The 13,587-nt window shown below is 47.9% G+C and overlaps 1 protein-coding gene across 1 annotated transcript in view; it reads right to left on the bottom strand.

The window, feature by feature from the left end:
- Positions 1-573: 573 nt before the first annotated feature.
- The window catches only part of OTUD5 (OTU deubiquitinase 5), a 36,652-nt gene continuing 23,638 nt past the window's right edge, over positions 574-13,587 (bottom strand). The window contains 8 exon segments of the mRNA XM_033201177.1: positions 574-1,663; positions 1,999-2,112; positions 2,217-2,418; positions 3,895-4,098; positions 12,946-13,094; positions 13,193-13,282; positions 13,285-13,348; positions 13,437-13,501. Of these exon segments, the coding sequence (XP_033057068.1) occupies positions 1,542-1,663; positions 1,999-2,112; positions 2,217-2,418; positions 3,895-4,098; positions 12,946-13,094; positions 13,193-13,282; positions 13,285-13,348; positions 13,437-13,501 (1,010 nt within the window). The 3' untranslated portion in view covers positions 574-1,541.

Raw genomic sequence — 13,587 nt, 5'->3', positions numbered from 1 at the left:
CCATTATCATGGCATGGTGAAAAAGATGCTTGAGAAAACCTGGGGGCCAGCCAGCCTTCTTTACCTTGGATTTACCCCTAGGAAGGGCAGGGAAAGAGGTGTCAGACTGGGGGACAAGAAAAAGGGTTTAGCCATCCTTCACCTTCTAAAACCTAGTAGGGGAGGCCTCTTTGGTTACTTCCACTAAACTCATGTCGCTACAAAGTATTAGTTGCACTTTTCCAAGGTTTTTCTTCATCAGATCATGATAAGGAAAAAGCAACATTCATGGTGAGAGGCAGGCAAAGAAGCTGGAATTCAGGCAGGAAGTTCAAGCTCACAGTCCTCTGCTACCATCACACCCCCAGGAAATAGGGTAGGCAGGGGTGGGGTCAGCAGGCAAAGATGCAGCTTTTCCAGTGGTAATAGGTTCAGAAGGAGGTTTAATAAGCAGCAAATCAAATACAAACACCAGGCCCCCAGAGAGACCCTGCTGGAGAGCACTCACACCTCTGAGGTCAAGCCAAGGTCCGTGCCATTGCCTCCTCTGCCCACAGGCCCACCCAACCCCTGCCCCACATAGAACAGAGCTGCTCAGGGAAACTGACATTTGGTTTTATTGTGCCAAGGACATTACAGATGGTGGATCTTGTCAACACCTGCAGGGCACGGGTGCCCCATCTGCCAAAGCTGCTCCCACACTCCTTATAACTCAAATCCCGGGTGGCAGCCATAATCCCCAAAGATGCCCCCCACCCCAAGATTCCAAAGAGGCTAGTGGTGGTGGAAGCAAAAGGAATGCAGCAAGGTCAGGGTTTCATTGTCCAAGCCGGCCTGACACCTGCCGCCCTGCCCTTGCCCAGTGCACACCCTAGACCCTGGGCCGGCCTCCACGCAGCTGGATGCCAGAAGACAGCAACCCACATCTTTGTGCCCTCTTCCATGCCCCATGGCCTGCCTGCCCAGAGAGATGCCACCTTCACAGAGCCACTGCTGTCGTCTATATCACTTTTGATTAGTTGATTTTATAAGATAAAAGTACATTTTAATAAAGAAAAAATTCAACATTGAAGGCTCAGACGTTCTTGGGGTACTGGGAAGGGAAATTTCCCACTTCCTCCTCCCACCTCCCTGGCATGAGTGTGGGTGGGGGGGGTGCAAGTTTTTCTCATCTTGGAAGGAATGAGGGACAGGGAGACTTTCCTCTGTCTGAATGTCTCTCTCCTCTGGGGCTGCCTGGCTGCCAGTTGGTCTGTCTCTGTGTGCCTCTCGTCTATCTTCGGCGCCCTTGCCCGAGTCCCCTGTGGAATGCAGGGATGGTTCTGTGCGGGGTGGGGGGGGGCAACAGGGCACGTCAGCTGGCAGAGAGACAGGTGATAGTGGCAGCGGCAATGAGAGGGAGCGCAGGGGTGGGCTAGCCAGAGGGAAGTGAGAAGGAGGGAAAAGAGGGGAGAGCAGAAAGAACAGAAGGAGGCAAGAGGGAAGAAGCCAAAGAAGGTGAGGTGGCACCGGAGAACAGGAGTACTGGGGTTGGGAGATGGTGTCCAATCCCTGGGTCTCCATCAACTCTTGTCTGGGGGCGGGTCTCTGTGCACTTTATTTTTCTTCATACTGTCTAGGTATTCCTGTTGGGACACTGCCAGCACCGACGCTAGGATCTCATCATCATCCCAGTCATTCAGACCTGCTGGGCGAGAGGAAGAGGAAAAGGATGATGGAGTGCTCTCAGCCTGCCTTCTCCTCACCCTGTGCCGACGTCTGGGACTCTGGAGAAATCCCATAGGCCCTTCTCACTCCCTTCTCAAACAGAAGGATCCGCTAGGCCTGTGAAACCCCACTTAGACCTCAGACCCTTCTGGGGCAAATTCTTTGGGTCAGAAAAATCCCCTCCAGTGCCTCTCCCTTGTTTTCTTGGGGAGATGGCCAGAGGCTCCAGAAACCCCCTCTCAGGACTTGCCACTTCTTCCAGTCTCTCCCAGCTCCTAGCAGCCTCCATCCCCCCAGACAAAGGAGGCTTACCAAAGGCAGAGGGGGACATCTGCTGAATGAGGGCCCGGCACTCCAAAGCAGGGTAGAGGGACACAAGGGGGGAAGTTGCCCGGTCAGCCCCTGCCGAGAACTGACTGCTTGTACCTGAAGCAGACGGACAGTCAAAGGTAGGGACCCAGGATCCAGGACCCAGGACCCAGGCAGTGCCTCCTAACTCCCAGCACATTCCCTGTGGGCAAGTCACTGACCTGGCGCACAGGGCGAAGGAGGTTTGGCAAGAGCTAAAACAGTGCCTGGGGAAGGGGGCTTGATGCCCAATTCAGCATGCAGCTCAGGATGCTCAGGTGATGAGGCTGAACTCCGCTGCCGTGGGGACCGGCTAGTCCACTCCTCCAGGCCACTGGAGGCTGCTGCTGTGGCCGAACTGCATGTGGCACTGGCTTTCCGGGGCTGCAGTGGGGAAGGAAAATGAGTAAGGACCACCAGCAACCATGACCTTCCTGTGACCCATCCCTGAATACTGACTCCCTTCCCAGGACCTTGGCTATGATACAGCTTCTACACAGGTCAACATCATCCTGATTCACACGGTGGACCACAAGGCTCCTCACAGGACAGAGGTGGAGCTCCTTACCCTTTCTCTCACACCCCTACAGTCAATCTGACAGGAAACCCTGTTACCTCTATCTTGAAAATAGATCCCAAATCCAACCCCTTCTCACTACCTCCACTGCCAGCACCGGCCACCAGTCACCTGGCCTACTGCAGAAGCCTCCTCCTCACTGGCCCCTGCTTCTGCCCTCACTCACGAGACTCCACTGGATGACTAGCAGGCAAGGCAATCTTGTTAAATCCCCAACCACATCCTGTCTATCCTCTGCTCACAATCCTCCCATGGTTTCTGCCTCGCTCAGAGTAAAAGTCAAAGTCCTCGCCACAGCCCACAAGCCCCTACCCAATCGGACCCACAACCTCTCTGACTTCATCTACTTCTACATTCTGTTCGGATGTACTGGCCTCCCTCTGGGCTGTTCCTGAGTCACACCAGGTGTGTGGGCCTGCTGCCGTCCCCTCCATGTGCACTCAGCTCTCACCTTCTTCGAGGCTCAAATCTCACCTGCTCTGAGGCCTACCCTGACTGTGCTATTTCATACTGTGAACTCACATCTCTGCTCAGCCCCTTTATCCTGGCTCTACACTTTCCATCCACAGCATTTCCCAACTAATTTATTCATTATGTTTCTTGTTTATTTTGTTTCACTCTGCAAAACTGTGAGCATCACAAGGACGGGGATCTTGGTCTGCTGGGCTCACCTATGTATCCCCCTATACTGAAAACAGGGCCTGGCACAGACTGGCAGTATTTGTGGAATAAAACTCAGCTCCTGCCAGCCAACATCTACAATCACTCCAAACTCCTTATGATTTTACAATTCCTCAGATACTTGTCTGTCCTGCCCCTCCCTGCTTCCCTAACAGTTCAGCCTTCCTCTGTGAAGACTAACCAGAGCCCCCACCTCCACTGATCTCCCAGCCAGGGTCAAGGACCCCACCAATGAGTTGTCACCCCCAACAAATGAGATCGCTGAAGGCAGAGTAGTCCAGATCTGATGTTACATTCTCAGTAGAGACCTGGCACACAAGGGCAGTCAACGAAAGCTTGTGTCTCTGAAGCTATCCATTATTCCCTAGTGTCACCAGCAGCATGGCTGCCCTCCTCTCACTCCTTAAGTGCCTATTCTGCACAAGTATTTAAAGTTCCAAGGTATAATGCCAAAACTCAGACCAAGATGAGTTAGATGGTGCTGGATGCTCCCTTCCCTCCCAGATGTCAAAACTGCTTAATTTTTTTTTCTGCTCACTTGAGGGCAAATCATGAGAAGTAATGGATTCTTGGCCAAGCCTGTGACAGAGTCCATAACCCACCTGGCTGGGGCCGCGGACCTGGCGGGCCTGTTTCTCCTGATCCCGCAACCACTGCAGGTAGGATTCCCGAGCCACCTGCTCCTCGATGGCCTCATTTGTGGCCTCCCAGTCCGTGGCCCGTTTCTTGTCTTCTAGCATCTGCTGTTCGATCCACGACTCCTCCGATGTTTTTATGGCATTCTTCATCAGAGACTGCTCTGCAAACTGCAAGGAGGGAGAGGAATAGGGATGTGCAACAACACACTGAACCTGCCCAAGAGCCAGAACAGGCTCAGCAAGGTAGGCCCAGAGGCCCTAGAAGAAAAGGAGACAGGAAAGCAGGTACTCCCACAGAGCAACCCTCCGCAGACTACGTCATGATTGGGGACCAGGGGAAAGCAGGCTTGGGATGTGGAACCTGTCATTCCAAACTCCTATGCTTGGAAGACCTGACTCCAATCCCCAAACCACCTCAACTGAGGCACTGAGACTGGGGCAGTCAGGTGTCTTCCAACCTGGGCTTTTTTTTTTTTTTTGATACGAAGTCTCGCTCTGTCACCCAGACTGGAGTGCAGTGGCGTGATCTCAGCTCACTGCAACCTCCGCCTCCCAGGTTCAAGTGATTCTCCAGCCTCAGCCTCCCAAGTAGCTAGGATTACAGGTGAGCACCACCACCCATGGCTAATTTTTTTGTATTTTTAGTAGAGACGGGGTTTCACCATGTTGGCCAGGCTGGTCTTGAACTCCTGACCTCAGGTGATCCACCCGCCTTGGCCTCCCAAAGTGCTGGGATTACATGCGTGAGTCACCACGCCTGGCTCTGGGCCTTAATTTAAAGAAGCCCCATCCAGTGATGACTGTTTCATAATGTTGAGGCCTTTCTCACACATGAGCAGATGAGACACATAGAAAAATTAGCCATGTGAGCACAAGGTGGGAGTATTCAAGCATGTGAGGGGTTAGGGGAAGCAGTGGGTGTGTGAGGGAATAAGGGGGCAGTATCAACATGGATGGTGTGGGGTGCTAGAGTTACAGGACACTACATCAGAGTACTGTTTTTCAGGCTGTGAGATCCAACAGCATTTTTTAAAAATAGAAAATATCAGAGTATATCCCAGGGAATAAGTGCAAATACTGTTTCATGAAGCTTTAGCTAACATTATTTTAATGCACATATATACATCACACACAAATGCATATACGTTAAGTAATCATGTAAAATGTATTCTTTTCTTTTTCCTGCAGACCTTACATTCAGATAAAATGTAATTTTTTACTCTGAATAGTTAAAAAAAAAAAAAGTGAAACTATGTTAGAATAAGCCAATTAAAAAAGTTAAAAAATCTAACCACTCTGGCAGTGTTAAACACACTCCAAGTGTTTTTTCTACTCGCTCACTCAACAACAATCAACACAGGAGACTTCTGTGACCAAATGTGCGGGCTGGGGGGAGGGTGTTTTCCCACACAGCAAGCAGCTAGCAGCGGACACCTGGTGTCCCTCCTCCATGCAATTCAATACCTAGAGAGAGTCTGGGATCCCACAAGTTGAGGGCTCAGTCTCACAAGACTACCCCCACTCCCGTTCGAACACCAGTCGAAAGTCTGGGCCTCCAGAATTTCTGACTGACCGGCTATAAATTGGGATTCCTACAATACTTTTTGGGGGGTTCAATTAACTTGCTTAGAGCAGCTCACAAAACCTAGGAAACATGTCTGCCAGTTTATTATAGAGAAAATTACAAAGGATACAGATGAGATGCACAGAGTGACATATGGGGGAAGGGACGTAGAGCCTCCATTCCCTCCCTGGGGTGCCACCCTCTAGAAACTTCCATGTATTCAGCTACCCAGAAGCTCCCAGAACCCAATCCTTTCGGGATTCTTTGGAAGCTTCATTATGTAGGCATTATTGATTAAGCCATTGGACATTGGTGATCAACCTAATCTTCAGCCTCTCTCCCCTCCCCAAAGGCTGGGGGATGGGCTTAAAGTCTCAAACCTCTAATCCTGCTTGATCTTTCAGGTCACCAGCCCCCATCCTGAAGCTACCTAGAGGTTGCCAGCCATCAGTCACCTCTTTAGCATACAAAAAGGCATCACTTGGAGATTCTAAGGATTTTAGGAATTGTATGCCAGGAAGTCACAAACACAATTCACCAAAGAAGACATACAGATGGCAAATAAGCATATGAAAAGATGCTCAACAGCATTTGCCAATAGGCAATTGCAAGTTAAAATAATGAGATACCACTATACACCTAAGAGAATGGCTAAAATCCAACACAATGACAGTATCAATTGCTGGTAATGCTGAGCAACAGGAACTTCCATATCTTTATGCTGGGCATGCAAATAATACAGCCACTTTGGAAGACAGTTTCTCAGTTCCTCAAAAATCAAAACATAATCTTACAACGCAATCCAGCAATCTTGCTCCCAGGTATGTATACAACTGATCTAAAAACTTATGTCCATAAAAAAACCTGCATGCACGTTACAGAAGCTTTATTCATAATCATCAAAAACTGGAAGCAATCAAGAATGTCTTTTAATAGGTGAATAATTAAACTGGTACCTCCATAAAAGGAACATTAAGTGATAAGAAAGAAACCCACTAACAAGCCATGAAAGAACATGGAGAAACCTTAATGCATAATGCTAAGTGAAAAGAAGCAGTCTGTCACATTGACCATTTTAATTTCAGGGCCAAAAAAAGCAATTTGGCTGCAGGATGCTCACCCCTGCAATACCAGCACTTTGAGAGGCCAAGGCTGGAGGACCACTTGTCCTCAGGAATTTGAGATCGGCCTGAGCAACACAGTGAGACCCTGTCTCTACAAAATAAAATTATTTTTAAAGTTAGCCAGGCGTGGTGGTGTGTACCTGTGGTACCAGCTACTTGGAAGGCTGAGGTGGGAGGATTGCTTAAACCCAGGAGGTCAAGGCTGCAGTGATATTGCGCCACTGCACTCCAGCCTGGGCAACAGTGGTACAATCTTTTAAAAAAAAAAAAAAAAAAAAGCAGTTTGAAAAGGCTACATAAGGCTACATACTGTATTATTACAATTATATGACATTCTGAAAAAGGCAAACCCACAAAGATAATAGATTTGTGTTTGCAGGAAGAGGGAGGAAGGGAGGGGTAAGCATACATATGGAATATGAGGAATTTTAAGGGTGGTCAAACTGTTCTGAATAATACTGTAATGGTAGTATTTGTCAAAACCCATAGAATGTATAACACAAAGAGTGGACCTTAATATATGCTATTTAAAAGAAAATTAGGAAGGTTGGGCACGGTGGCTCATGCCTGTAATCCCAGCACTTTGGGAGGCCAAGGCGGTGGATCACCTGAGGTCAGGAGTTTGAGACCAGCCTGGCCAATATGGTGAAACCCTGTCTCTACTAACAATACAAAAAATTAGCCAGGCATGGTGGCATGTGCCTGTAATCCCGCTACTCGGGAGGCCGAGGCAGGAGAACTGCTTGAACCAGGGAGGCAGAGGTTGCAGTGAGCCAAGATCGCACCACTGTACTCCAGCCTGGGTGACAAAGCAAGACTCTGTCTCAAACACAGAATAAAACAAAACAAAAAAATAAAATAAAATAAAATAAAAATTAGAAGATCTATGGCCAGTGCAGTGGCTCACGCCTGTAATCCCAGCACTTTGGGAGGCCGAGGCGGGCATATCACCTGAGGTCAGGAGTTCGAGACCAGCCTGGGCAACATGGTGAAACTCCGTCTCTACTAAAAATACAAACATTAGCCAGGCGTGGTAGTGCATGCCTGTAATTCCAGCTACTCGGGAGGCTGAGGCATGAGAACTGCTTTAACCCAGGAGGTAGAGGTTGCAGTGAGCTGAGATCATTGTACCACTGCACTCCAGCCTGGGCGACAGAGTGAGACTCTGTCTCAAAAATAAATAAATAAAAAATTAGGAAATCTGAGATCCCAGTATAGAATGCAAAAATGTGACAAAATAATATAAATGTATTACAAACATATGAAACAAGCTTGGCCGGGCGCGGTGGCCCACGCCTGTAATCCCAGCACTTTGGGAGGCCGAGGCAGGTGGATCACAAGGTCAGGAGACTGAGACCATCCTGCCTAACACAGTGAAACCCTGTCTCTACTAAAAATACAAAAAATTAGCCAGGTGTGGTGGCTAGTACCTGCAGTCCCAGCTACTCAGGAGGCTGAGACAGGAGAATGGTATGAACCCGGGAGGCGGAGCTTGCTGTGAGCCGAGATCACGCCACTGCACTCCAGCCTGGGTGACAGAGCGAGACTCCATCTCAAAAAAAAAAAAAAAAAAAAAAAAAGAAACAACCTCATTTGAAGGGAGTGGAGGTACAAATAGGTCACTTTCAAAATGAATGGAGTCTGTAACACCAAAGGCAAAAAAGAACTATATGTAGCATTGTGCTGTAGTGATAAAGCTGTTTCCCACGGGGGTACAGGTGAACAAGTCTGATTCTGCTACATGTGTATATGGAAGTGAGCAGTTACATAAACGGGTGGTAGGAGCCACTGCATATACATCTGATACCATATCTACTGTTGGAGTGGGAATCTGCAGATGAACAAGGGGAGAAGGCTAGGGCTGCAGATGAACAAGGGGAGAAGGCTAGAATGAAGCATGTGGTAACGGATCTGAGTTGGAGACATCAGTAAGGATTCATGTTTAATATAAATAAAGATGGTTACACGTAGAAATATTTATAGATATGTGTACACAGGCCACTATACACACATGTAGCTCCTTGCTCTATCATCTGAGAGGGCCTAGAAGCATGGACAACCTGATATCGAAGAGCACATTCAACACCTAGGTCTTGGCTTCTGTTAACATTCTCCAATACGTTCCATGGCTCTTTAGAGAAATGGCTGTTTCAGCCAGGCGCAGTGGCTCACACCTATAATCCCTGCACTTTGGGAGACCGAGGAGGGTGGATCACCTGAGGTCAGGAGTTCAAGACTTCAGCCTGATCAACATGGTGAAACCCCATGTCTATTAAACAATACAAAAATTAACTGGGTGTGGTGGCGCATGCCTGTAATCCCAGCTACTCGGGAGGCTGAGACAGGAGAATCGCTTGAACCAGGGAGTGGAGGTTGCAGTGAGCCAAGATCGTGCCACTGCACTTCAGCCTGGTGACAGAGCAAGACTCTGTCTTAAAAAAAACAAAAAATTAGCTGGGCATGGCGGTGCATGCCTATAATCCCAGCTGCTTGGGAGGCAGAGGTTGCAGTGAGCAGAGATTGTGCCCTTGCACTCCAGCCTGGGCAACAAGAGAGAAACTCTGTTTCAAAAAAAAAAAAGACCATATTGAGATGAATAAATAACAGGAAAAATTAATAAATTAAGGATGAGTTAAGGATGAGAGACAGATCCTCCTTGAAGAATTCCAAATAATCTATGCAGATACTCTACCCTTAAGGGGATGGGGCATAACCATTTCTTAGGTGTGGGCTGCACATAGTGACTTCCTTCCACACAGTACAGTATGGAAAAGGTGGGAAAGAGTAACCTTAAGTGGAGAAATCTAACAAACACTACTTCTGCCAGCTGATCAAGGGTAACACCAACGGGCATAAATGACACTCATTGTATACACCCTTGAAATGATGTAATGAGAATGGCACTTTACCTCTGTGATTTTCCTCCCTAAGACCCACAACACTAGTTTAAACATGAGAAAAAGTTCAAAAGAGACGTTTCCTACAAAATATTTGATCAGTACTCCTTAAAACCGTCAAGGTCATCAAAACAAAACTGAAACTGTCAAAGATAAAGGGGCCTAAGGAGGCATGCAGACTTCGTTTAATAGTAACGTATTAGGCTGGGCACAGTGGCTCACGCCTGTAATCCCAGCACTTCGGAAGGCTGAGGTGGTTGGATCACCTGAGGTCAGGAGTTCCAGACCAGCCTGGCCAATGTGGTGAAACCCTGTCTCTACTAAAAACAGAAAAATTAGCCAGGTGTGGTGGTGGGCACCTGTAATCCCAGCTACTCGGGAGGCTAAGGCAGAAGAACTGCTTGAACCCAGAAGGCGGAGGTTGCAGTGAGCCGAGATCACGTCACTGCACTCCAGCCTGGGCAACAAAGCAAAACTCTGTCTTTAAAAAATAAAAAAGTATTAACATTGGTTCGCACATTGTAACAAATGTACCATAATCATCTGAGCTTTTAATAATACCAGAACTGTACGCGGTGGCTCACGCCTGTAATCCCAGCATTTTGGGAGGCTGAGATGGGCGGATCACCTGAGGTCAAGAGTTCGAGACCAGCCTTCAACATGGTGAAACCCTGTCTCTACTAAAAATACAAAAATTAGCTGGGTGTGGTGGCAGATGCCTGTAATCCCAGCTACTTGGGAGGCTGAGGCAAGAGAATCGCTTGAACCTGGGAGGCAGAGGTTGCAATGAGCCAAGATTGCGCCATTGCACTCCAGCCTGGGTGACAAGAGCGAAACTTCGTCTCAAAAAAAAGATAATAATAATAATAGCAGAACTGTGTTTGGGAAGAGGAGGATATGTGGGAATTCTGTATTATCTCCTCAATTGTTCTGTAATTCTAAAACTGCTCTAAACTATTAAGTCTATTAAATACAAAAACTTAAAACATTCGTTTTATTTTTTCTTTCAGAGTCTCGCTGTCGCCCAGGCTGGAGTGCAGGGGTGAAATCTCAGCTCACTGCAACCTCTGCCTCCTAGGTTCAAGTAATTCTCCTGCCTCAGCCTCCCAAGTAGCTCAGATTATAGGCGTGTGTCACCACGCCCTGCTAATTTTTTTTTTGTATTTTAGTAGAAACAGGGTTTCACCATGTTTGCCAGGCTGGTCTCAAACTCCTGACCTCAGGTGATCCTCTGCGCTTGGCCAAAACATTGACATTTTTGAAGAAAAAGAGGAAGCTGGGTGCAGTGGCTCATGCCTGTAATTCCAGCACTTTGGGAGGCCGAGGCGGGAGGATCACTTAAGCCCAAGAGTTCAAGACCAGCCTCGGCAATATACTCAGATCTTGTCTCTACAAAAAAATTTTTTTCATTTTTTTTTACAAAAAATGTTTTAAAAACACTGGCCAGGCATGGTGGCAAGTGCCTGTAGTCTCCCAGCTACTCGGGAGGCTGAGGTGAGATGCTTGCTTGAGCCTGGGAAGTGGAGGCTAGCTACAGTGAGCCTAGATTGCCCCACTGCACTCCAGCCTGGGTGACAGAGTGAGACCTTGTCTCCCCACCCACCCACCAAAAAAAAAAAATGAGCTATTAAACCAGGACAAGTCACAGATGAATCTTAAATGCATAGTGTTAAGTGAAAAAAGCCAGTCTGAAAAAGCTACATACTGTACATTTCCGATTATATGACATTCTAGAAAAGGCAAAACGAGAGTCAGTAAACAGATCGAAAACAAAAACAAGAAAATTCTGAGAAACTGTCACAGCCAAGAGGAGATAAAGGGGACACAACAACTAAATATAATATGGCATCCTGGATGGGATCCTGAAACAGATAAAGGTCATTAGGGAAAAACTGAGGTAATATGAGTCAAGTATGGTCTTTTAGTTAATAATATATCGATATTAGCTCATTAACTATGACAAATGTACTACGTTAATACATTAATCATAGTGAGGCACATGGGAACTCTGTAATATCTTTGCAACTTTTTTTTTTTTTTGAGACAGTCTCATTCTGTCGCCCAAGCTGAAGTGCAGTGGCACAATCTCGGATCACTGCAACCCCCGCCTCCCAGGTTCAAGCGATTCTCCTGCCTCAGCCTCCCGAGTAGCTGGGATTACAGGCACTCGCTGCCGTGCCCAGCTAATTTTTATATTTTTAGTAGAGACAGGGTTTCACCACGTTAGCCAGGCTGGTCTTGAACCCCTGACCTCAGATGACCTACTGGCCTCGGCCTCCCAAAATGCTGGGATTACAGGTGTGAGCCACCGGGCCCAGCCACTTTGTAGTAATTCTGTAAATCTAAAGCTGCTCTAAAATTAAGTTTATTTAAAAACAAAACAAAAAAGAACTATGTTGGCCTCCCAGCACTTTGGGAGGCCGAGACGGGCGGATCACGAGGTCAGGAGATCGAGACCATCCTGGCTAACACGGTGACACCCTGTCTCTACTAAAAAATACAAAAAACTAGCCGGGCGAGGTGGCAGGTGCCTGTAGTCCCAGCTATTCGGGAGGCTGAGGCAGAAGAATGGCGTAAACCCGGGAGGCGGAGCTTGCAGTGAGCTGAGATCCGGCCACTGCACTCCAGCCGGTGACAGAGCGAGACTCCGTCTAAAAAAAAAAAAAAAAAAAAAGAACTATGTTGGAGGGTGTGTTGGTGTTAGGGTATGTGTTTCCGAAAATGAAGCAGGAGTACTTTGTGTTTGTAGAAGTGAAACCTGAATAGAAGATACCAAAATCCTCAGCAGATGACTATGACAGAGAGAGAGACAGAGAGAGACAGAGAGAGACAGAGAGACAGAGAGACAGAGAGAGAGAGAGAGAGAGAGAGAGAGAGAGAGAGAGAGAGAGAGAGAAATGAGAATCTATCAGTGTGTGCTGGGAAAATGTACTGCCACCTTCTGAACACCTACTAGGCCCCAGGCCCAGTGGGAGGTGCTTTCTGTATCAGCCAAGCTGCCAGCCTGGAATCCTTATAGAATCTGCCTAGATTACACAGCCAGTGAGTGGTGGGGCCAGGCCTGTACCCCATGTCTCTGTGACCATGGCCGTCTGTAACCACTACGATCCCGGGAGAAAAATACATGCCAAGATGCCTAGAGCAGGCCCTGGCTCACTGCTCCCAAATAGGACTCCATATCCTAAAATGCCAGCCCTCAATGGGCACAAAAGATAGGTAAGCCAACTCAGACAGGCAAATCAAGACCAAAGAACAAGCCCTGAGAGATCACCTTGAGTAACTCCCTATTTTTTTTTTTTATGAGGGTGAGACCTCAGGGGAGACCAGAGAGGAGATAGGATATTTTTGTGAGTTAGGGGCAAAACAGACTCCAACAGAGGTTTCTGACCTCTATATCCAGCAGCCATTCTGGGCACAGGGACCTACTCACCCCTGGTTTGAATGATGGCAGGCCCAGCCCCACACCAATGGTGGCCTTGTTAGGATTCACCACTGAATTATAGTGGATATTCCGATGGTAGCTGACACGAATGGGTTCGTCCTCGTTTTGATGTATCCCATGGAATGTGTTGATGGGTTCTGCAGAGAAAGAGAAGGAGGGAGCATCCACAGCAGGCCAGGTAGGGCAGGCTCGAACGAGTTGCCATCAGTCCCTCACCTACCCACTGCAGAAGTACCTGTGCTGTACTGGTACACCTCCACAGGACGGTTGTACATCTCTGCCATGGCCTGCATCTCAATGTGGTTGCCATGGCAATTGTTTTTCGCTTCCGGTTAATGTAGGTGGTAAAGTCCTCTGTGACATAGTTGGAGAAGTAGTCGGCATTCTTCATCTGCAGAATAGATTGGAAGGTTAAGGTCTGTGTGGAGAAGAAATCCTCCCACCCTGCCCCTCCCCCAAAGGCCTCCCCATTTTCTCACCAGATAGTCCATGCAATGCTTTCGCACAACCTCATGCATGTCCTGGTCTCCATACACCTGGTCAGCTGTGGGGGCAGAAGAAAGCAGCAGCTAGGGTCAGAGATGCCAGAGAAGAGCTCTGAATCACAGAACATCCTTTGGGGAGGAGGAG

The sequence above is a fragment of the Trachypithecus francoisi genome, unplaced genomic scaffold (assembly GCF_009764315.1).
Source record: "Trachypithecus francoisi isolate TF-2019V2 unplaced genomic scaffold, Tfra_2.0 Lachesis_group6, whole genome shotgun sequence".
In the NCBI taxonomy this organism is placed as follows: Eukaryota; Metazoa; Chordata; class Mammalia; order Primates; family Cercopithecidae; genus Trachypithecus; species Trachypithecus francoisi.
The sequence above is the reverse complement of the archived record's forward strand: the minus strand, read 5'-3'. Positions and strand labels throughout refer to the sequence as shown.